At 42.8% G+C, this 24,939-nt stretch overlaps 1 protein-coding gene across 1 annotated transcript in view; it reads left to right on the top strand.

Annotated features, from left to right (window-relative positions):
- Positions 1–24,939, top strand: part of LOC126336288 (Down syndrome cell adhesion molecule-like protein Dscam2) — a 387,422-nt gene that overhangs the window by 219,578 nt on the left and 142,905 nt on the right. The window contains exon 14 of the mRNA XM_049999822.1: positions 6,695–6,793. Coding sequence (XP_049855779.1) covers positions 6,695–6,793 — 99 coding nt within the window. The remainder of the gene's footprint in view (positions 1–6,694; positions 6,794–24,939) is intronic.

Raw genomic sequence — 24,939 nt, 5'->3', positions numbered from 1 at the left:
GTTGGCTAATTTTTGTCTTATGGCATCTTTACGGTTTTATGAAGCTTGGCTCATTTCTGATATCACAACAAGCAGCATTTAGGATAGGAATGAAACTGCACATTTTTATAATCAGTCTGGTGTAACATATAGAAGGTGTGTGAAAAAAATCATATTACAAAAAAATGTTCAAATGTGTGTGAAATCTTATGGGACACAACTGCTAAGGTCATCAGTCCCTAAGCTTACACACTACTTAACCTAAATTATCCTAAGGACAAACAGACACACCCATGCCCAAGGGAGGACTCAAACCTCCACCGGGACCAGCCACACAGTCCATTGACTGCAGTGCCTTAGACCGCTTGGCTAATCCTACGCAGCCAGCATAGTACAGGAACAATCACCGTTTGACTGTGGATGGAACGGAGGGGCCATGACATGCTTGACGCCGTGACGGGCACAAAAATCCGCAAAATTGGAAGCGGCAAATTGTGGACCATTATCAGTAACAAGAGTAGGTGGAAGGCCTTCCAAAGAGAAAATGTGAGCAAGAGCATTGGTGGTTTCCACAGCGGTAGGCAATGTGCAGTGGACAATGAAGGGAAAGTTAGAGTAGACATCAATAATGAGAAGCCAATAAGTACCTAAAAAAAAGTCCCACGAAGTCAGCATGAATACGCTCCAGGACTTCTCAGGCGAAGGTCACGGTGCCAAAGGTGACTTTGGGGCAGCGACCTGTGACGCACAAGGGCGCAGGCAAAAACCATGTATGTGATTTCAGAGTCGCCGCTGGGCCAGTACACACGATGGCGCACCACAGATTTTGTGCGGGAGACACTCCAGTGGCCTTGGTGAAGGAGGCTCAAGACCGAAGCACGCAAAGATGCAGGTACCACAACACGTGGCGAAGCATTTTCGGTGGAAAGGAGGAGAACACCATCCCTAGCCGTGAGGTGGTAATTCAAAGCATAGTAGTTCCGCAAGGGATCAGAAGTCCTAATGGATGGATAGGATCAGAACCCATAGTAGCCGCCAGCCGGTCCCCGGTTATGAGGAACCCGTCCACAACCCACTGCTTGGCAACATCCAATTGGAAACACAAGAGTTTGTCCCTATCGAATGCCACATCAGGACCCATGGGAAGGTGAAACAGTGCATCAGCATTTGCATGTTGAGCTGTTGGCCAGAAATGAATCTCATATTGAAACAAGACAAGTAAAGAGCCCAATACTGGAAGTGGTGTGCAGCCTTGTCAGGAAGTGACGTTGATTGATGAAACAAGGAAACAAGTGGTATGTGATCTATAACAAGATGTAATTTGGATCCATAGAGAAAAACACCAAACTTATGAAGAGCATAAATAATGGCCAAAGCTTCTTTTCCAATTTGAGAATACATTTGCTGGGCATCTGTGAGCGTTTTGGAGGCATAAGCAATGGTTTGTTCAGTACCATCAAAAAAATGGTGCGCAAGGACTGCACTGACTCTGTATTGACAGACATCTGTGGCAAGAACAAGATGTTGGCCAGGTCGATAAGTAGCCAGGCACGGGGACTGTTTCAGCATAGTCTTCAATTTCTGGAAAGCCACATTGTATGATGTGGACCAGTGAAAAGGCACGTTTTTATGCAACAAGCAATGCAACGGCTGAGCCACCGAAGCAGCAGATGGTAAAAAATTGTGATAGTGTGCTATTTTCCCCAAGTAGGCCTGCAGTTCCTTAAGAGATGTAGGGCAAGGAAGAGCATAGATCGCAGCGACAGTTTGCTGAAGCAGACGAATACCATCCCGAGAGAGTTGAAACACCAAGTAAGTTATAGATGCCTAAAAAAGACCGGCAGTCTGTAAGACAGGTAAAAGTGTGCGGAGATTTTGAAGATGTTCGTCAGTGGTGGAGCCAGTGACAACAATGTCGTCCTGGTAATTTATACACCCAGGGACAGTGAGCAGTAATTGTTCCAAGAATCACTGAAAGAGAGCAGGGGCACTGGCAACCACGAATGGCAATTATTGGTATTGATAGAGGCCGAAATGCATGTTAAGGACCATAAATCAACGGCAAGTAGCGTCAAGAGGAAGTTGATAAGCTTCTGACAGGTCAAGTTTAGAAAAATACTGGCCTCCAGCAAGTTTAGTGAACAATTCTTCACATCGAGACATAGGGTAAGTGTCGATAAGGCATTGAGCATTTACAGTGGCTTTGAAATCGCCACAGAGATGAATATCACCATATCTCTTAGCAACAACAGTGACAGGAGAGGACCACTCACTGGAAGTGACAGGAAGCAAGACCCCTGAAGCAGTGAGATGATCCAGCTCTCGTTTGACCTGATCATGAGGGGCCACAGGAATGGGACGATCCCAAAAAAACTTAGGCTGAGCAGTGGGTTTGAGCATGATATGAGCTTCAAAGTCGGTTGCATGGCCTAACCCAGGAGAAAAAAAGGGAAGAAAATGTCGTCAACAAGGAATCCAATTTAGCATAAGGAATAGCATCAGAGACGATATTAACAGAGTCATCTATGGAGCACCCAAAAACGTGGAGGGCATCAAAACCAAAAAGATTCTCCGCGTTACTATGGTCGACCAGAAATATGGTAACAGTGCGAACGACAGATTTGTAGGATACCTCAGCATCAAATTGTCCCAAGAGACAAATCTTCTGTTTATTGTAAATCCGTAATTGCCTAGTGACAGGTGACAGGATTGGAGAACCCAACTAAAGATACGTCTGAGAATTGATGATAGTGGCAATAGACCCAGTATCAACCTGCATGAGAATATCTCGACCAAGTATTTGGACAGTGAGGAATAACTTCCCTGAAAGGGAAGAAGTACAATTGACAAACAATACAGAATCAGAATCAGCGTCATGTTCATGAACATCATGTGTGGGGCCGGTTTCTTAAACGGATGACACATGACCCCTTTTTTTTTTTATGCATTTGTGACACACGGCCAACCATTGTGGACAATCTTCTTGTGAAAGTTTCGTAAAACACCGTGGACATGAAGGAAGTTGACTTGGGTTTTGCTGCAGTTTCTTAGAGGTTTGCATACGGTTAGGCCAAGGCTGTGCTTGGGAGCATACTGCGGCCACGGCGGCTGGAAGGGACACGCCACACGCTTTGTCAACATCGCACAGAGATTGTATTTCCCCGATGTTGCCTCATGCCTCTATTTGCACTCCAGTGGTGCGAGAAATTTCAAAAGACTCAGCGATGGATGGGACTTCATCTAGAGTCGGATTTGCCAACTGAAGGGCATGTTGCCTAACTTCTTTGTCGGGCACCGATCGGATAATAGCATCCCGTACCATGGAATCGGCGTAGGATTCTTTGTGAACTTCAGTAACAAATTGGCAATTTCTGCTGAGGCCGTGAAGTTCAGCAGCCCAAGCACAATAGGATTGATGTGGTTGTTTTTGACAACGATAAAAGGCAGCACGAGAGGCCACCACATGCGTTTGGTTTTGAAAATAGACAGACAGTAGTGAGCACATATCAGCAAAGGAGAAAGATGCAGGATCTTTCAAAGGAGCCAATTGCGACAACAACCGATACATTTGAGTTGAAATCCATGAAAGGAATAGCGACTTACATGTTTGTTCATCCGTGACATGAAATGCCAAGAAGTGCTGTCGAAGACGTTTTTCGTAATTAGACCAGTCTTCCGCCATCTCATCGTTATGAGGAAAAGTAGGTAGAGACGACAACGAGAGACGCCCCGCATTTGGTGCCGCGATGAAATCATGAATTGCATTTGTGAGAAGCGTTTGCTGTTCTATGAGACCTTGCAATAGTTGCTCTAAAGTAGCCATGGAAACATGTGAGTCAGTGATGGAAAAGAAAAATCACTACCTCGTCGCCAATTGTAACAACGTCAAATTGAACAAATATAATTCAAGGATGATGCAATACATGAGAGTCGCAGATCAAGTAAACAGAGTATGACGTGTGTACACTTTAACAGTCAAATCATAACTGAGTCCAAGTCTAGCAGCCGCTGGCTGGCTGGCCGCTTAGGTGGCGCTGCTACTGCATGGTTGGCAGACAGTGCCGCATGTAGAGGACGAGCGTAACTGCGTGGTGGCACTTCGAAAGATCAGTGAGTCACAACACCTCCCATTACTTGTGAAGACCTGAAAAGTCCAGTTGCTATGATTATGGCCTAACTTAAAACATTCATGGTGATATTTAAATGTATAGCTGAGGCAATCATGTAAAGAAGGCTGACCAAGTGGTTGATAGTTTGGACAATCCTTCTAAGGATCTAACAGAAAATACCTGCACACCTACATTGTTACAGCCAGATACTTTGCTCTGGCACTGCACATAGACTACAGTGCCAGCCTGTTCATAGTAGGCTGCGCATATTTTCTATGTGTATTTTTTTGTCCTCTTACTGCACTTGGCATCAGATACTGATTCCCAAGCACTTCCAGCATTGGAGATTATGCAGTTGGTGTTGGAAGACAGCTGCGTTTTTCATGAGGAAAAGAGATGCCTTTGCTGATGGATGGATATATCACATCCCATGCTAGTCATACCCATTGTTTGTATCCATGTGTGTAGACATGAATCAAACAGTTTACATATGACTTGGCATAGCACTTTTTAGTTAACCATTTGTCCAAGTTGAAATGTTTGAGTGCACTGCTGCCGTGGTTGTGTTTACTAGGTCACTGGTCAGGAAAAGATATTAAAAGGAAAATTGACTCAACACATGCCGACTGCAGGTGAAAGGTATAATACTATCCCGCAACTACCCTCCCAACCTGGTACAGAAGCAGATAACCAGAGCCACTTCCTCATCCCCTCTAACCCAGAACCTCTCACAGAAGACCCCCAAAAGTGCCCCACTTGTGACAGAATACTTCCCGGGACTGGATCAGACCTTGAATGTGGCTCTCCAGCAGGGATACGACTTCCTAAAATCCTGCCCCGAAATGAGATCCATCCTTCATCAAATCCTCCCCACTCCACCAAGAGTGTCTTTCCGCCGTCCACCTAACCTCCGTAACCTCTTGGTTCGTCCCTATGAAATCCCCAAACCACCTTCCCTACCCTCTGGCTCCTACACTTGCAACCGCCCCCGGTGTAAAACCTGTCCTATGCACCCTCCCACCACAACCTACTCCAGTCCTGTAACCCGGAAGGTGTACACGATCAAAGGGAGAGCCACGTGTTAAAGCACCCACGTGATTTACCAACTGACCTGCCTGCACTGTGACGCTTTCTATGTGGGAATGACCAGCAACAAACTGTCCATTTGCATGAATGGACACAGGCAGACAGTGTTTGTTGGTAATGAGGATCACCCTGTGGCTAAACATGCCTTGATGCACGGCCAGCACATCTTGGCACAGTGTTACACCGTCTGAGTTATCTGGATACTTCCCACCAACACCAACCTATCCGAACTCTGGAGATGGGAACTCGCCCTTCAGTATATCCTCTCTTCTCGATATCCGCCAGGCCTCAACCTCCGCTAATCTCAAGTTGCCGCCGCTCATACCTCACCTGTCTTTCAACAACTTCTTTGCCTCTGTACTTCCGCCTCGACTGACATCTCTGCCCTTACTGTTTGCCTTTAAATATGTCTGCTTGTGTCTGTGTATGTGCGGATGGATATATGTGTGTGTGTGTGTGTGTGTGTGTGTGTGTGTGTGTGTGTGTGTGTGTGCGCGCGCGCGCGTGCGAGTGTACACCTGTCCTTTTTTTCCCCTAAGGGAAGTCTTTCCGCTCCCGGGATTGGAATGACTCCTTACCCTCTCCCTTAAAACCCACATCCTTTCGTCTTTCCCTCTTCTTCCTGAAGAAGCAACCATCGGTTGCGAAAGCTAGTAATCCTGTATGTGTGTTTGTGTGTTTTGTTCATGTGCCTGTCTGCCGGTGCTTTCCCGCTTGGTAAGTCTTGGAATCTTTGTTTTTAATATACTATCAATTGACATACATAAAAAAGTATTACACACTATATCCTATCTGTTGTGAGGATGAGAGGTGGGCGTGAGTGACTGCACTTCCTTTTTCATTTTCACCAACCTATTCCTGTCTCCTTCCCAAAGGAAGAAACAGTAGATCTGAAAAGTTGAATATTGTGTGCACTTTTGTATGAATCTGTCAGCATTACTATATCTTCCACCTCTTTAAAGTAAGTACTTCCCAGCAGTTATGTCCTGTACATTTTTAGAAGACATATCAATTTAGTCTGTGCTCTCTTCCTTCCATTCATTTTCAATATTACAATTTATTATAACATGACAGCAATTTGTGAGGAAATTGTTGTTATCATTAATTGTAAATAACTTGAAAATTGTACATTAGATATCAACAATTGGATATTCTCTTTGTCTAACCATCATAAAATCCTTTATGAGATTGCTGTTTTTCACTATTTGTTTATTTATTTCATTGTGTTGGATTTTGAATAATATGTTATTTGATTACTATCTTTCCTTGTCTATATCTGCTTTTCTTTTCTCTTTTTTGTTATTGAATCTGAAAGTCATATGGTGCAAATTTTTTTCCCTTGCATGATGTTGTACATTTATTTAGGATTTGTACTTTAGCCTTATTGGTGTCCATAATAAATGTATTTCATCGTTCATTTTAGATTTTATTATATAAAGTTTACCTCTATAACTAATCGAGGCCCTTTATGTATTATTGTGCATTAACAATGGAAGGATAACATATAATCTCTGTTTCAGTTCCTTCATCACCAGTGGCATTACATGTTTCATCGACAACTGTTTCGAGTATAACACTGCAGTGGCAGTCACCTTCCGCACATGTGAACCTTATCCAAGGTACGTATCTTTCTGTAGTTGGAATTGTGTGTAAGCCATATCAGTTCAGAATCATTCAAATCCATACAAGCTGAACACAATAGGAACATTAGTAAGACGCCTACATCTATCAAAACTTGACCTGTAATATGAACTGACATGAAGTGGCAGTGAAAGGCATTGTGTCTTACTATTTGTTATATTGTAAAGAGACCACCCATTTGGGAGTTAATGACAACAAGATTGTAGAAAGACATTATTATTATGAAGCTTTTATTTAAAAAGGATTTATTTAGTTATGGGTGGGGATGTGGGTGGGGGAAGGGGGGGGGGGGGGGGGAAGGAGGTGCCAACCAGTAGTTAAGCAAGGGAAGTAAGAATAATTTGTCCAACAGAAAAATATTTTGTATGCACAGCACTACTGTGTGTGTGTGTGTGTGTGTGTGTGTGTGTGTGTGTGTGTGTGTGGTTTGAGGTTTTTGGGTGCTAAACAGCATAGTTGTCAGTGCCCAAACGCATAGAAACAGGTGAATGGACGAAGACAGACAGCGAACAAGGAGAACGGCTAAAAGACACAGACCTGACGCAGTTCCAAATCCTCACACACAAAGGCAAAACAAGAGGAGAAGAAATGCACTAAAAAAGGAAAGGAAACACAAGTAAAAGAGAACAGAAATCGAAGTGAAACAAGTAGTTAATCGTGACTGGTGGACATCTTACCTAAAACCTGGGTGAGCCAGTCACCCAGCAGCACATTAAAATCCTCTCCCTAACATCCGAGGCACAAATTGGACAGGACACAAAATCTGTAAGACCTTAACCACAGTCATTGCGTCGTCTTTCAAAATAGAGGACAAATCCAGTGGCAGGAAAACCACCGCCCTCTGGTCAGAGAATAAAAGACAGTCAAGTAAAATGTGGCGGACAGTAATCTGGACACCACAAGCACTGCAGATTGGGGGGGTCCTCTGCCAGAGTAAAAAAAAACATGCATTAAGTGACTGTGCCCGATGCAGAGGTGAGTGAGGAGAATCTCATCCCGCCTGCATGACTGGTAGGACATACACCATGGCCGTGTAGTGGCCTTGACCAGACGCAGCTTATTTTCACCGACTGCCAGACACTCCTCTTCCCATTGACGCATAACAGCATGGAGGGGGACGGCACATTCAACAATGTGAGGGAGGGAACATGCATCTTTGGCAGCCACATCCAGCGGTTCATTTGCCCTAATACCCACGTGCCCCAGCATCCAGCAGAAAGAAACCTCCTTCCCCTCCGTTACTGGTGGAGTAGAGCATCATGGATGTTCTGGACGACCGTATCCGCTGGGTACAAATGGTGCATGGTCTGAAGGGCATGCAGGGAGTCAGAACAGATGAGAAACTTAAGACTGGCAACACATCTCATCTGCTCCAGTGTCTGCAAGATCGCGAACAGTTCGGCATCAAAGATGGTAAAAGTCGCAGGAAGCCGCAACTTGACGACTCGATCAAGGAAAACAACAGCACAACCAACAGATTCCCCCTGTTTAGAGCCATCTGTAAATACTGGCACATGGTTGGGATGCTGGTTTAAAATATTGTAAAATAAGGAGGTAAAAACAAACGCAGGAGTGCATCTCATGACAAGTCTAATAAGACGCTGGGCCTCTGGAGCAACCAGGGAGGCAGGTGGGTAAAACCCTGGATTTGGGGTGCCACACGCTCCACACCAAGGGACTCTAGCAAATATTTTGCACAAATCCCAAATGGTCTCGTGGCCCTGGGACGACTGGAAAAGAGACATTCCATAGGCGGTCGGGCAACAGTAGGGTACGCAGGGGAGGTAGGACAAGCAAGGAATTGACACACCCGTCGCACCATGAGGAGTTTCCGCCGGATGGCGAGCAACGGTTCCCCTGCCTCAGCACACAGGCTGGGGATGGGACTGGTACGGAAGGTACCAGTGGGCAGCCTAATACCCTCATGGTGTGCTGCGTCAAGAATCTTCAGATATGAAGGCCTCACTGACCCATACACGGTGCATCCATAGTCAAGACGCGACTGGATGAAAGCACTATAAAACTGCAGCAGATATGCCCGATCTGCACCCCAGGACCGATGGCTCAGACACTTCAAATTATTCAGTGCCTTAAGGCCCACACCTTGAGGTCTTTAAGGTGCGGCAACCACGACAGCTTGGAATCAAAAGTGAGGCCCAGGAACCTCACAGTGTCACTAAAAGGAAGAATGGTGTGCCAGTGAATCGAGTGAACTTTTCCCCTTCTCTGCGCCTCTGCTTCTCCGCTCTAGATTCCTCCTATCCCTCTTACCTCTCCCACAGCCCCCTGATGTTGCATGAGGAAGCCTTTTCCTGCCACCATCTAATCCCTGCACGCTCTGCCAGGCAGCTGACCTCTCTGCTCCCAACCAAACCCTACTGTTCCTCTTTCTTCGCTGTTACAATCTAAATTGCTGTTTCCGTTTGATGTGACACAGTTGTATTCTGGCCAGAGAAGTATGCATGAGGTGTGCTTGTTTGTAGGAATTGCATGTGGGTGGGAGCGTCCCCCCTCCCCCTTAAGACAAGTAGCAATCCAGCCTTTTCAAAATATTGTTACTAACATATGTCAGTATTTTTTATTGTGTTGAAGGAAAATTCAGTTAAGAAAACAAATAAATTGTCAGAATTGTTGACAAGCACCTACCTACAGGAAGCAAAATGTGTAGTATTGCTGATAAAAATAAAAAGGGGAACACTGCCTAGCTTTCAGTTACTGCTTTCTCTGTATATCATCTTCAGATACACTGTGGAGAGGCCACTAGCTCTGAATTTCTTTTTTAAGTCTGAATTCTTCAGCTTTATTTAAAGTTCTCAGTTCAATTGATATCAATTTCAGAACTGAAAAGTATTGTCTTGCCCCTCAGTGATAAATCGGATAAATCATGTACAAAACTGGTAACCAGCATAATACAGGGCTATTACAAATAATTGAAGCGACTTCATAACTTCACTGTAACTCAATTAATTTACATATGGTCACGACACACTACAGATACGTAGAAAAACTCATAAAGTTTTGTTCGGCTGAAGCCGCACTTCAGGTTTCTGCTGCCAGAGCGCTCGAGAGCACAGTGAGATAAAATGGCGATAGGAGCCGAGAAAGCATATGTCGTGCTTGAAATGCACTCACATCAGTCAGTCATAACGGTGCAACGACACTTCAGTACGAAGTTCAACAAAGATCCACCAACTGCTTATTCCATTCGGCGATGGTATGCGCAGTTTAAAGCTTCTGGATGCCTCTGTAAGGGGAAATCAACGGGTCGGCCTGCAGTGAGCGAAAAAACGGTTGGACACGTGCGGGCAAGTTTCACGCGTAGCCCGCGGAAGTCGATGAATAAAGCAAGCAGGGAGCTAAACGTACCACAGCCGACGGTTTGGAAAATCTTAGGGAAAAGGCTAAAGGAGAAGCCTTACCATTTACAATTGCTACAAGACCTGACACCCGATGACAAAGTCAAACACTTTGAATTTTCGACGCGGTTGCAACAGCTCATGGAAGAGGATGCGTTCAGTGCGAAACTTGTTTTCAGTGATGAAGCAACATTTTTTCTTAATGGTGAAGTTGACAGACACAATGTGCAAATCTGGGCGGTAGAGAATCCTCACGCATTCGTGCAGCAAATTCGCAATTAACCAAAAGTTAACGAGTTTTATGCAATCTCACGGTTTAAAGTTTACGGCCCCTTTTTCTTATGCGAAAAAGACGTTACAGGACACGTGTATCTGGACATGCTGGAAAATTGGCTCATGCCACAACTGGAGATCGACAGCACCGACTTCATCTTTCAACAGGATGGTGCTCCACCGTAATTCCATCATGATGTTCGGCATTTCTTAAACAGGAGATTGGAAAACCGATGGATCGGTCACGGTGCAGATCGTGATTAGCAATTCATGTCATGGCCTCCATGCTCTCCCGACTTAACCCCATGCGATTTCTTTCTGTGGGGTTATGTGAAAGATTCAGTGTTTAACCTCCTCTACCAAGAAACATGCCAGAACTGCGAGCTCGCATCGACGATGCTTTTGAACTCATTGAAGGGGGCATGCTGCGCCAAGTGTGGGAGGAACTTGATTGTCGGCTTGATGTCTGCCGAATCACTAAAGGGGCACATACCGAACATTTGTGAATGCCTAAAAAACCTTTTTGAGTTTTTGTAAGTGTGTGCAAAGCATTGTGAAAATATCTCAAATAATAAAGTTATTGTAGAGCTGTGAAATTGCTTCAGTCATTTGTAATAACCCTGATATGTCAATAGACGGCGCAATCAAATCAATGTCCCTAATGGTGAATTCCTTCCTTCCTTCCTTTCTGCCTGTCATATTGATAGCATCAGCAAGTCATCTACAGTGTAGAGAGCTTGGCTCTATAATCTAGATTATGAAGATGGAGTGACCCTCTAAAATAATGGTCTTCATTTCAAGATGTCCTATGTGACAACAGATTGTATGGATAATGAGTTGAAACATTGTCATTTGTAGTGCACCTCAGGGATATCTGTCACATCTTCTCGGTATTATGCTTGCTAAGGTATGTGAGGCTGTGACTGTGTTGACTTGTTCTTTCAGAGTACACTGTGACAATAGTGCTATACTTAGCAATCAAATACAACCTCTCGCTCGTCGAAAGATCTGTACCTAAAGATTGGAAAGTTGCACAAGTCACACCAATACTCAAGAAAGTTTTTGTATCCCACGAGGAAGGCGGTGCGTGGGTAGGAACAGGAGCACGAAAAATACCTCGGTACTGCAAGTAAGTAAAAGTGGTTTACTGGAGCCTGAATATATATATACAGAGGCATACACAGATGAGCACAGTCTCAAGCTGAAGCTAAGTGTCTTGGCCATCTGCTCTTGATCAAAATGGGCAGAATCTGCAGCTGTGCTCCTAGAGCACAGCGCCATGTAGAGGGCGCTGTCATTGGTTTTGTCGTAGTGCCAACTTATGAACTTGCCATGGCATCGTTGCTATTGATACCACATCCCACCCCCCTGAAATGATGCACCATCGTTGAGTATGGCTTCTGACGGTGGGTGTGGGGCCCAGGGGCGGTGCAGCTGAGGGGGCGGACAGCAGAACTGCAGGGATGCGCTGTCCACCCGCAACCCCGAATTGCTCACGAGGGGGTGAGGAAAACGCCACGTGGAAAGCATGCCCAGGCCGCGAACTGCAACTGGTTATGCTCAGATGAGGAGGTGGAGTAATGACATCCATGGGCGATGGCAGCGGCGTGACGGCAGCCTCAGCGTCTATTGTTTCTGGCGCCGCAGAGTAACACAGCTGCGGCGGCGGCAGCCGCTGCCAGAGGTGGGGCCATGGTGACAAGAGGCGCCCGTCTGGTGCAGGTGACCAGACTGGTGGCGGCAACAATGGCAGGCGCGCATGCGCAGAGGTGTGAGTGGTGGACGCGCCGTTGGTGGAGTCATGGACTGAGGCGGCGGAAGCCGCGAAGCCTCCAATTCTGCCAGAAAACAGCCAGCAGCAGAAAACCAAGGACAGCACAAATGTATCTGGTTCCAGTGTTGCTTGACAGTGCTGGAGGGACAAAAAATGAGAAATAAGGTGCAGCCAAGCTGGCGAAGAATGCACCCCTGCTCCCAGCACTGCCTGCCAGAGAAAATGTGAAACAACACCAAATCATGCGGCGCCAAGCCAGAACAAGGCAAAGCAGCGGGAGCTTGCGGCGGTGGGTGCAATAGCTGCAGGAGCAACCGATGGGCGTGGCCATGTAGCAATTCTGCTGGGGAATGTGTGCTGCGAGGCTGAGAGCAATAGGAAGCAAGGGAAGTCCAGAGCACACACTCGCAAGAGTGCATGGCACGCAACTTGCTCATCTGTGATTTAAATGCACGTACAAAGTGTTAAGCCTTGCTGTTCGACTGGGGTGCAATGAGGTTGAGGTCAGATGGCAAATGCCATTAGCAGCACAGAATGCTTCAAACTCTGAGGACACGAATTGGGGCCATTGTCGGAGACAATAACTTCAGGAAGGCTTTCAAAGCAAAAAATAGACGTCAAAGCCCGAATAGTACTGACAGACAGTAGAAGACATAGGTACAACAACAGGAAAGTTCCTGTACACATCAATAACTATCAACCAGTGGGAATTCCAGAAAGGACCCGGAAAATCAATATGAACGTGCTGCCAAGGTGCAGTAGGAGTCGGCCACACAAAGAAGCGCAGGTGGGGAGCAGATTGATGCTCCGTGCAAGAGCGACAGTTTACAAGCAAATTCTCAATATTTTTATCAATGCCGACCTAAGTGCAGTGATGACGCGCTAATTGCTTCATCCGCACTATGACCCACTGACCAGTGTACAGTAAACAGAATTTCCGATTGCAACAAACAAGGTACAACCACACAAGACTGATCATTGTCAGTTTGTAACAAGATAACACCGTGGTGTACAGACAAGTTGTGCCATTGCGCAAAGTAATGTCAAACGAGTGGATCCTGAACCTGCATAGCACATGGAGGCAATAGAGTACGAATGTACTGCAAAAGAATCTGCAAAGACGCATCGGCAGCTGTCACAGGAGCAATGCAACGAAAATCCACCGGAAAACCATTAAACATGCAGGACAGTTTGGAAGAATCAAACACTTCGTCAGGACTGATAAGCAGGCAAGACAAAGCATCAGCATTGCCATGTTGGGCCGTAGGCCAAAACAAAATTTCCTAATTGTAGTTAGACAAAAACAAAGACCAACGTTGCAATTTTTGTGCAGTACGGGCCGGAACCGGCTTTGATGAGTGGAACAACGATGTCAAAGGCTTATGGTCAGTGACCAAATAGAACTTGCAACTGTACAAAAAATTGTGAAACTTTGTCACTGCATAGACAAAGCTAAGGCTTCTTTCTTGATTTGAGAATAGTTTTGCTGGGCAGAATTGAGCAACTTAGATGCAAAAGCGATCGGGCGATCGACAGCATTTAATGCAGTGCGAGAGAACTACTCCGATGCCGAGAGAAGATGCATCGACAACCAAAACAACTGGTTTGGAGGGATTGAAAGGAATCAAACAGCGATCACTCAACAAAGCAGATTTGAGCTTGTGGAAAGCAGCATCACATTCCGAATACCAAACAAAGGGAATGTTCTTATGCCAAAGGTGAGGCAAAGGTGCTGAAATCTGCACTCTATTTGGTATAAACCGAATATAATATGTAATTTTGCCCAACAAAGACTGAAGTTCTTTCAAGTTCCTGGGTGCTGGCAACTCTCTAATTGCACTGAGATGTGATGGTGAGGGGTGGATATCCTGTCCATATACTCCTGTCCTAAATACTGAATCTCAGTTTGAAAAAAATTGCATCTGTCTCTGTTACACTTTAGTCCTGCCTGCAAAAGTACAGTAAATAAGGCATGAAAATTGCACAAATGTTCGTCAGGGGTTCGACCTGATACAACTATATCGTCCAGATAATTGGAACAACCAGAGGCAGTGGCACACAACTGCTGCAAATAAGACTGAAAAATAGCATGAGCTGAAGCACATCCAAATGGAACGCGGCAAAACTGGAACATTCCAAGATGGGTGTTGATTACAAAATAGCGGTGCGACTGTTCGTCGAGCGGAATCTGTAAGTATGCGTCCCACAAGTCAATCTTGGAAAAGAATTTTGCCACACCAAGCGTATCAAAAATGTCTTCAGGATGCGGTAAGGGAAATGTAGCTACCACTGTTTGGGGATTTACTGTAAACTTAAAGTGAGCACAAATACGGAGACGGCAGTTTGGTTTCTTGGCACACACTATAGGCAAAGCCCATGGCAAAGCAGAAACAGGTTCAATGACACCACTGTCTTGCAAATGCGTAAGTTCAGAAGCTATGGCGTCACACAGTGCGTGCGGTACCGGTCATGTGCGCCGAAAAATAGGCATGGCATTGTCTTTAACTACAACAGGTGGTGCAAAGTTTGTGGCACAACCAAGGCCATCAGAAAATAGTTCAGCAAAATCAACGCATTGTGCGGCAACACTGTCTGCATAGTCGCTAGCATTGATGCAAAGTACATTGTCCTGAATTGTGAGGCCAAAAAGTTCAAATGCGTCCATGCCAAAAATGTTCGTAGCATCACCAAAGTGGAGCACATGGAAAGACAATCTGCGGGTCGTCACACCAAATGTGGCTTTCAAACTACACATGCCGAGCACTGAGATTTCCTGTCCAGTAAATGCAGTCAACATGGAATGCGAATAACAAAGCGGGAGCAAACCAAACAAGTCATACGTTGATTTGTTCAGTGGAGAAACTGACACATCAGTGTCCAGATGCATGCGAACAGAATGTCCAGAAATGTTCAAAGTCACAAAAAGTTTGCTCGCATCGTGCCCTGAATGCAAGAATTGTCAAAGCATATGAAGCAGAAGGCTTTGAATAAATGGCATTAATGTCCATAGGCTGATGTAAATCATGATCATGGTGATTGCTATTTCGATGACACCCATGCGAGTCACGTGAACGGGAGACAAATTCGTAATTCTTGTTCCTCTTACTGCACACAGCATGCACATGTCCTTTCTTATTACAAAAATAACACTTTACTTGATGGGATGGGCACCTGTCCGGTGGGTGAGCATGAAAGCAGTCCGGGCATGATTTCAGTTTCTTAGTGGGCGTCTGGTTTGAAACATGTTTACTTGCGCGCGAGCAGCGTAGTGTGGCTGGCAGGGCTGGGCGGAAGGGCACATATTGTGCCACACTAACAGTACAGACACCCGGGGTCACGTTGAATGCGGAAGTAGCCATGTCTGAAGTATCTTCTCTGTCTAGCAAGTCTACTACTTCCTGAAAAGATGGGTTTTTAAATTTGAAGATTTGTTCACAGATGAGGTGATTCGCCACATTCTGCGCAGTAGCGTCTCTAATCATTATATCCGCATATGAGCGTCCACATGAGCAATTAAAGTCACAATCAGATGTTAGTCCCTGAAGGTCTGCTAACCAAGATTTATTCAACTGAGTAGGGCCACGCCAGAGGTGAAAGAATTTGTAGTGTGCAGCTACCACATTGACACTATCACGGAAGTGAGTGTTCAAAGCATTAATCACTTAGTCGTAAGTTTTAGTTTCTGGGCGGGTGGTGGGAAACAATTTGATGAACACATAGTATAACGCAACACCCGCATTGGCAATGAGAAAGGCAAGCCACTCTGTTCCTGGTATGTTGTATGCTGTGAAGTGTGCCTCGAACTGGGCGATGTATTCTGGGCAGCGAAGTAGCTGCAGTTTGTAGCATGACCAGTCCATTTATGGCAGCTGCGTCATTTGCTGAGACTGAAAACTTACAAGATCGGGAAGCGAAACATGTTCCTGTGGCAAAGCCATTGTTTACACAAATGAAAGTCTTATACTAAGACTAACATGAAAAGAAAGCAATACCGAGAAAAAAGGAAATGGTAGGGAAAACCTCATCACCAACTTTTGTATCCCACCTGGAAGGCTGCGCATGGGTAGGAACAGGTGCAGGAAAAATACGTCGGTACTACACGTAAGTAAAAGTGGTTTACTGGAGCCTGAATATATATACAGAGGCATACATAACTTGTACAAATGAGCACACTCTCAAGCTGAAGCTAAGTGTCCTGGTCGTCTGCTCTTGATCAAAATGGGCAGTATCTGCAGCCAAGCTCGTAGAGCACAGCAGTAGAGAGCGCTGTCATCGGTGTCCTCATAGTGCCAACTTATGAACTTGACGTGCCATTGTTGATGTTGATACCACAAAAATAAATATGAGCAATTCACTGAATTACAGACCCATATCACTCACTTTGATTTGCAGTAGGATTTTGGAAGATATAATGTGTTGAGCACTATGAATTACCTTGAAGAAAATGATGTATTGTCATACAGCCAATACAGATTTTGAAAATATTGTTCCTGTGAAACAAAACTAGCTCTTAATTCTCATGAAGTAATGAGCGCTACCAACAGGCATTCATATCTTATTCCATATTTTTGGATTTCCAGAAGGTTTACGATACCATTGCTCACAAGGAACTTCTAACCTAATTGTGTGCATATGGACTATTAACTCAGTTGCACGACTAGATTAGTGATTTCCTGTCAGAAAGGTCACAGTTTGTAGTTAATTGACAGAAAGTCACCTTGTAAAACAGAAGTAATACATGGCATTCCCCCAGGAAGAGTCATAGGCCCTCTGCTGTTTCTGCTCTACATAAACGATTTAGGTGACAGTCTGAGCAGCCCTCTCAGATTCTTTGCAGATATGCAGATAATGCTGTCATATACCATCTAGTAAAGTCATCATATGGTCAAAACCAGTTGCAAAATTATTTAGACAAGTTATCTCTGTGGTGCAAAAAATGGCAATTGACTCTAAATAAGTGTGAAGTCATCCATATGAATAATTAAACGAACCTGCTAAATTGTGGTTACACAATAAGTCACAAAAATCTAAAGCCTGTAAATTCAACTAAGTACTTAAAGATTACAATTATGAATAACTTAAACTGGAGCGATCACATAAATAATCCAAAATGAAATTTTCACTCTGCAGCGGAGTGTGCGCTGATATGAAACTTCCTGGCAGATTAAAACTGTGTGCCCGACCCAGACTCGAACTCGGGACCTTTGCCTTTCGCGGGCAAGTGCTCTACCAACTGAGCTACAGAAGCACGACTCAGGCCCGGTGCTCACAGCTTTACTTCTGCCAGTATCCGTCTCCTACCTTCCAAACTTTACAGAAGCTCTCCTGCGAACATTGCAGAACTAGCACTCCTGAAAGAAAGGATACTGCAGAGACATGGCTTAGCCACAGCCTGGGGTATGTTTCCAGAATGAGATTTTCACTCTGCAGCGGAGTGTGCGCTGACATGAAACTTCCTAGCAGATTAAAACTGTGTGCCCGACCGAGACTCGAACTCGGGACCTTTGCCTTTCGCAGGCAAGTGCTCTGCCAACTGAGCTACTGAAGCACGACTCACGCCCGGTACTCACAGCTTTACTTCTGCCAGTATCCGTCTCCTACCTTCCAAACTTTATAGAAGCTCTCCTGCGAACCTTGCAGAACTAACTGGCAGAAGTAAAGCTGTGAGTACTCGGCGTGAGTCGTGCTTCGGTAGCTCAGTTGGTAGAGCACTTGCCCGCGAAAGGCAAAGGTCCCGAGTTCGAGTCTCGGTCGGGCACACAGTTTTAATCTGCCAGGAAGTTTCATATCAGCGCACACTCCGCTGCAGAGTGGAAATCTCATTCTGGAAACATCCCCCAGGCTGTGGCTAAGCCATGTCTCCGCAGTATCCTTTCTTTCAGGAGTGCTAGTTCTGCAAGGTTCGCAGGAGAGCTTCTGTAAAGTTTGGAAGGTAGGAGACGGATACTGACAGAAGTAAAGCTGTGAGTACTGGGCATGAGTCGTGCTTCAGTAGCTCAGTTGGTAGAGCACTTGCCCGCGAAAGGCAAAGGTCCCGAGTTCGAGTCTCGGTCGGGCACACAGTTTTAATCTGCCAGGAAGTTTCACATAAATAATGTTTTGAGAAAGCAAACCGAAGACTGTGATTTATTTGCAGAACACGTAGAAACTGCTACAGGTCAACTAAAGAGACTGCATATCCTACACTTGTCCACCCTCATCTGGAGTATAGCTGTGCTGTGTGGAATCAGCATCATATAGGATTGATGGAGGACACCGGGGCAGCTTACTTTGTACTATTGCAAACTAGCGGAGATTGTGCAACGGATGTGATGAGGGAATTGGGGTGACAGTTGTTGAAACAAAGCTGTTTTGTGGTGGTATCTTCTCATGAAATATTAGTCACCAACTTTCTCCTGAGACAATGAAAATATTTTCTTTGTGCCCACCTATATAGGGAGAAACGATCATCACAATAAAATTAGAGAAATCAGAGCTTACATGGAAAGATTTAAGTGTTTGTTTTTCATGCATACCCTTTGAGAGTGGAGCAATCGAGATACAATATGATGAAGGTGGTTTGCTGAACCCACTGCTAGGCACTTAATTATGAATTGCTGAGTAATAATGTAGATATATGTATGTAGTCTTGTGTGAACCAAATGTCTGTTATGAGTTACCAGGAAATCTCCATGCCAGTGGCTTGGAAAGGCTGTTGGGTAGTACTAAAACCAAACTGATTAAACATATTCATATGAACTGTCAGTCTGAAGATGAACTATCTAAGAAGGCAAAAACCTGTAGCAGTACAACATTTCATGTCTGAGAAAGGGTTTAGAAAGCTTGGGAAAGATATCATGTTTGTACATAATAAAGATACTTCATGGTTTTGATGGAAACTGAACTTAGGTCTTAAGAATGGGACGGTAGTTGTAGAAACTATCAGGACTGAAACATTACTTTCATTAGAGATATCTGATGATTACTGAGTCATAGAAAAGACTAAATTATATCAAAGGAGTTGTAATGTGCAAAGAAATCATGTATCGCGGTAGAGATGAACGGAAACAAGAGTGGGAGTGTCTGTTTTCAACTGATGTTAGAAGTGATACCAAGAAGGGAAATGATGTGCTATGTAGGATAGTAATGTTTGCATTGACAGTTGTCATTCTGGTATTCTCAAGTTGTATTACAGCAAGTTTTATTTGTGCAGCTCTTTGAGATGTTGTATAAACCACATTTTGGTTATAGCACACTTGCGTGTAATGGTGAAGAAATTTATGGCAGTCATGCAGAAGCTGTTTATGAAGCAGAAATGATATATTTATGAGTGAACCAATGGAAAGTCAATGATGGAAAACAAGAGTATTGTGAAAAGGATAGATTGCTACTCAGCATTCAGATGAGACTTTTAGTTACAGACAGGCACAACAAAAAGACTGGTATACATTTAAGCTTTTGGCCGAAAGGCATTCTTCTGAAGTAGAAAACACACATACATTCACACAAGCATGACCCAGACACACATGACCACTGTCTCTGGCTGCTATCCTGGACTACTCCAAAAACTCTACAAACCTTACCCCACTGTTCTCCCTACTGGCCGTTCCATTGTACCCTCATGTCCAGAGAAGGCATTCTCTCGCTTTGTTTATCAGCATATCTTCAACCCACCACTTGTCCCAGTCATACACATTGATTATGGCAGTGGTCAGTAATGAGACAGTGCATTTGCATTGTGAAGTTCAGATTCTTATCCAGCCATCCAAATTTAGATTTTTCCTAGCTTCCCAAAAATCATTGAGGCAGATGGCAGGATGGTTCCACTGAAAAGAACACAGTTAATTTTGTTGCCTATCTCTCTATAATCCAAGCATGTGATCCATCCAGAAAGATCTCATCATCTGTAAGACATTAAATCCTAATCTATAAAAGAGAAATCCCTCCCTTCATAGCTTTTAATAATAAATATTATGAATTTCTAGCCACTAAGTCTCGTACCGGCACATGGCAGTTCCTACTGGCTCAATTGCACAAATAAAGTTTAGTTTGATGATGAAAATAATCAGTTTACTGGTTCTGTTACCAGTTGTACAAAGCCTGATGTACAGCTGACAACAGAACCAGTAAATATATTGTTTTCATCATCAAACTAAAATCTATTCATGTAATAGAGATTTTTTTTCCTTTTATGTGTTAAGAATATACACAATCTCATCAAAAGAATCTGGAGACACTAATGCAATAGAGAATTTACAAATAGATATCACGAGAGTCAGACCCACCAGTATTAAAGGTCGTATTGAAACAGTAACAGCAGAATGTGTTGGCTAGAAGATCTTAGTTATTTTGAAAGTGGACTAGTCATTTAATGTCACCTGAGTAACACATCAATCGGACATTCCAACTCTTCTAAAACTTCCTAATTCAACTGTTGTTTATGTGATTGTGAAGCGAAAATGTGAAGGAACTACCACAGCTAAACCAAGACCAGGTAGATTTCATGTGCTGACAAACAGGGACTGTCAGATGTAGAATGTGATTGTAAAAAATTACACTAAATGAGCAAAAGCAAACACTTCTGAGTTAGTTACCAATAGTCTCATTGGCACAATGACTGTGTGTGGGAGTTAGAAAGAATGGGGTACAGCGGTCGAACAGCTCCCTGTAAGCTACACATTTCTGTACTCAGTGCTAAGTGATGCTTGAGGTGGATCAAGAGCAATGTCACTGGGCCGTGGATGACTGGAAATGAGTGATTTGGAGTGGGAACTGTGCTATACCATGTGGCACCTGATGTAAGGGTTACGTTTGGCAAATGCCTGGAGAAAATTACCCACCATCATGCATAGTTCCAACAGTGAAGTTCTGATGAAGGGGATCGTGTTACAGTATGGGCATGTTTTTGTGGTTAGGGTTTGATCCCACTGTTGCACTTAAGAAACCACTAAATGTGGCAGGTCATGACCAAATTCTAACAGCGTTATATACTGTGTGTAGTAGAAGAACAGTTTATAAACAGTAATTGTTCATATCAGTATGACAATGCACTTTGTCATTCTGTGTGGCAGTGATTTGTGGACAATAACATTTGAGGAGTGTTTTTTGAAAAATTGATAAATGCTCAAAATTCAAATTTTTGCAGTTACAGATCAAGCTTCTTGCCACACAAGACCTGTTGAAACAGTTTTGTTAAAAGCCGATATTTACTGTTCTTACTGGGTGTTGTAAACTACAAGTTCTTGCAAAACTTGATATTTGCCCTCAGCCAGTTAGGCAGAAGTCAATGAATACAAATTTTCTTTCCTGCTTAGAGACATGAAGGGAGAATTACAACACAGGATGGCATTGTCAGTGATAATGTGAGAGTATTTTTCAGCAAAAAAGGAAAAGGAAGTTTAAGGAGAAGAAGAAGATGAAGAAGAAGAACATGAATTGTAGCCAAGCACTAGCCACCAGAACCAACAATAGAAGTAAATTAGTGGTTTACACAACAACATTAACTCCAGATTATTGCTCAGTTTGAGCTGGCTTTATCAAGGAGTAGGAACATCAAGAAAGAAATTAAAACGGAGAATATTATTTCGATTAAGTACAGTGTAGGGAGAAAAGGTGGCCAGACAGTACGTGTCTGTGCAGCAATGTTTCAAGCAACATCAAGGATGTTCAAAGGCAGACTCTCAAAAGAAACAAGATCTGGAGAAAAATAGCCAGTTAAAGAACACACCATATGTTGCACAAATTTTATGCAAAAAAAGCTTTGTGCAGTAACAGTGGAAAATCCAAATATGATTAAAATATTTTTTTATATATAAAACAGAACTGGCGAGTACCAGAGCTCTCTGTAGGTGAAGTATTCTGTTCAGAGCAGGTTTCGCTATACAATGTGTGCATTATGTTTTATTCCAGACTACAGAAAAATTAAAAGGATTGCTTTTTATACTTGGCTTAAAACAAAAGGACCGAAAGAATGCAACAGAATAGCCATTCCCCTATTAAGATATTTTCAGAAACCTGGATGTGTTCCAGCCACAAAATGATTGAAGTGAAATTAATTTATTTCTGACTCAAAATAAAACTACAGTATTGAAGAGCACACTGATGACCTTTATGGAAGAAAGCAGAAAGTTTAATGAGCTGGTACATTGATTCCCTATTTGTGGTTACAGCTATAATCCTGACAGTGTGTATGGTAGAGTAGTTAAAGACTGCCAGAAAAAGGAAGATAGTCTTTCACCAATTGAATATTATAAAGTTTTGGATCAATATGACATCATCAGAACAATAAAATAAAGATTGGCATGCACAGGATCTCAAGTCCATTGCACCAAAAGCAGTCCAATCTAAGACACCTTTCAAAGTAACTGCTCAGTGAGTGATGACAAGTGCACTAACAAACAATCAGAAATTGAAAATATTTTGAATAATCATTTTTTAAATGTTGTGGAGAAAATAGGATCTAGATCTTCACTAGAAGAGGCAAGGCTATTAATAGAAGAGGCCATACCTGCACAGTTTGAAACAGCTGTAATTCCACCAACCTCTCCCTCTGAAATCAGTAAAATAATAAACTCACTGAAAAGTAAAAGCTCTTACGGAATTGATGGCATTTCCAGCAAAGTACTTAAAGCTTGTTCCCCACAGATAAGTAGAATTCTCAGCCACGTATGTAATAGCTCTTTGGAGCAGGGTGTTTTCCCTGATAGACTGAAATATGCCATTGTAAAACCATTGCATAAAAAGGGGGATATGTCGGATGTCAACAACTACCGCCCAATCTCTCTTCTGACAGCTCTATCAAAAATTTTTGAGAAAGTAATGTATTCAAGAGTAGCCTCCCATATTTGTAAAAATAAAGTACTAACAAAATGTCAGTTTGGTTTTCAGAAAGGCTTTTCAACAGAAAATGCTATATATGCTTTCACTGATCAAATATTAAATGCTCTGAATAACCGGACATCACCCATTGGTATTTTTTGTGATCTCTCAAAGGCCTTTGATTGTGTAAATCATGGAATTCTTTTAGATAAGCTAAATCATTATGGTTTGAGTGGGGCAGTGCACAAATGGTTTAATTCATACTTAACTGGAAGAATGCAGAAAGTTGAAATAAGTGGTTCGTGTAATGTTAAAACAGCTGATTCCTCAAACTGGGGTGCTATCAAGCACGGGGTCCCACAGGGTTCGGTCTTAGGTCCTTTACTGTTCTTGATATACATTAATGACTTACCATTCCACATTGATGAAGATGCAAAGTTAGTTCTTTTTGCTGATGATACAAGTATAGTAATAACATCCAAAAACCAAGAACTAAGTGATGTAATTGTAAATGATGTTTTTCACAAAATTATTAAGTGGTTCTCAGCAAACGGACTCTCTTTAAATTTTGATAAAACACAGTATATACAGTTCCGTACAGTAAATGGCACAACTCCAGTAATAAATATAGAATTTGAACAGAAGTCTGTAGCTAAGGTAGAATTTTCAAAATTTTTAGGTGTGTCCATTGATGAGAGGTTAAACTGGAAGCAACACATTGATGGTCTGCTGAATCGTCTGAGTTCAGCTACGTATGCTATTAGGGTTATTGCAAATTTTGGTGATAAGAATCTCAGTAAATTAGCTTACTATGCCTACTTTCATTCACTGCTTTCGTATGGCATCATATTCTGGGGTAATTCATCGTTGAGTAGAAAAGTATTCATTGCACAAAAACGTGTAATCAGAATAATTGCTGGAGCCCACCCACGGTCATCCTGCAGACATCTATTTAAGGATCTAGGGATCCTCACAGTAACCTCACAGTATATATATTCCCTTATGAAATTTGTTGATAATAATCCAACCCAATTCAAAAGTAATAGCAGTGTGCATACCTATAACACCAGGAGAAAGGATGATCTTCACTATGCAGGGTTAAATCTGACTTTGGCACAGAAAGGGGTAAATTATGCTGCCACAAAAGTCTTTGGGCACCTACCAAACAGCATCAAAAGCCTGACAGATAGCCAACTAACATTTAAAAATAAATTAAAAGAATTTCTAGATGACAACTCCTTCTACTCATTGGCTGAATTTTTAGATATAAACTAAGTAAAAAAAAAACTTAATCATTAGTGTCATGCAATATTTTGTGTAATGTAATTTCTTGTACAGACATCTTTTATTAACCTGACACGTTCCACATCATTACGAAGTGTCGTATTCATGATCTATGGAACAAGTATTAATCTAATCTAATCTAATGGTCTGTGGAAAGTCTAATAGGGATGTATTGTATTCAGTATCGGCCACTTAAAATGGAAGTCCTGGAGAGGTTGAAGTACAGAAATCAAAAATATACAGCTAGGAAGTGATGAAAGCTGCCACCTTGGAAAGGAAGAATGTGCTCAGAAAGGAAAAGAAAAAGTGTCCCATAAAACTTATGGTATGAAGCATTTTAAAATACCAGAATAAACAGAAGAGTTTTATAAGGACACTGGTAAAAGTAAAATATAGATTGTCAGTTTAGTATTGTTGTAGCCAATATATTGTGTTGTATTTCAATATTTCAATAGTGTTTGTTGCTACTGTGCACTTATGCTTAAGAGTTGGATACTAAAGTACTATATTGTAGTACAATAATGTATTTATATGCAAAATGAAGAACAAAGTAGCTTTCTAATTAAATGTAAAAGATAAAAAAGAAATGTAAAAAATCAATTCAAATGTGTATGTTAGCAAAACTTTCGTCTTTACATTT

This window comes from Schistocerca gregaria, chromosome 2 (genome assembly GCF_023897955.1).
Source record: "Schistocerca gregaria isolate iqSchGreg1 chromosome 2, iqSchGreg1.2, whole genome shotgun sequence".
NCBI lineage: Eukaryota > Metazoa > Arthropoda > Insecta > Orthoptera > Acrididae > Schistocerca > Schistocerca gregaria.
The sequence above is the reverse complement of the archived record's forward strand: the minus strand, read 5'-3'. Positions and strand labels throughout refer to the sequence as shown.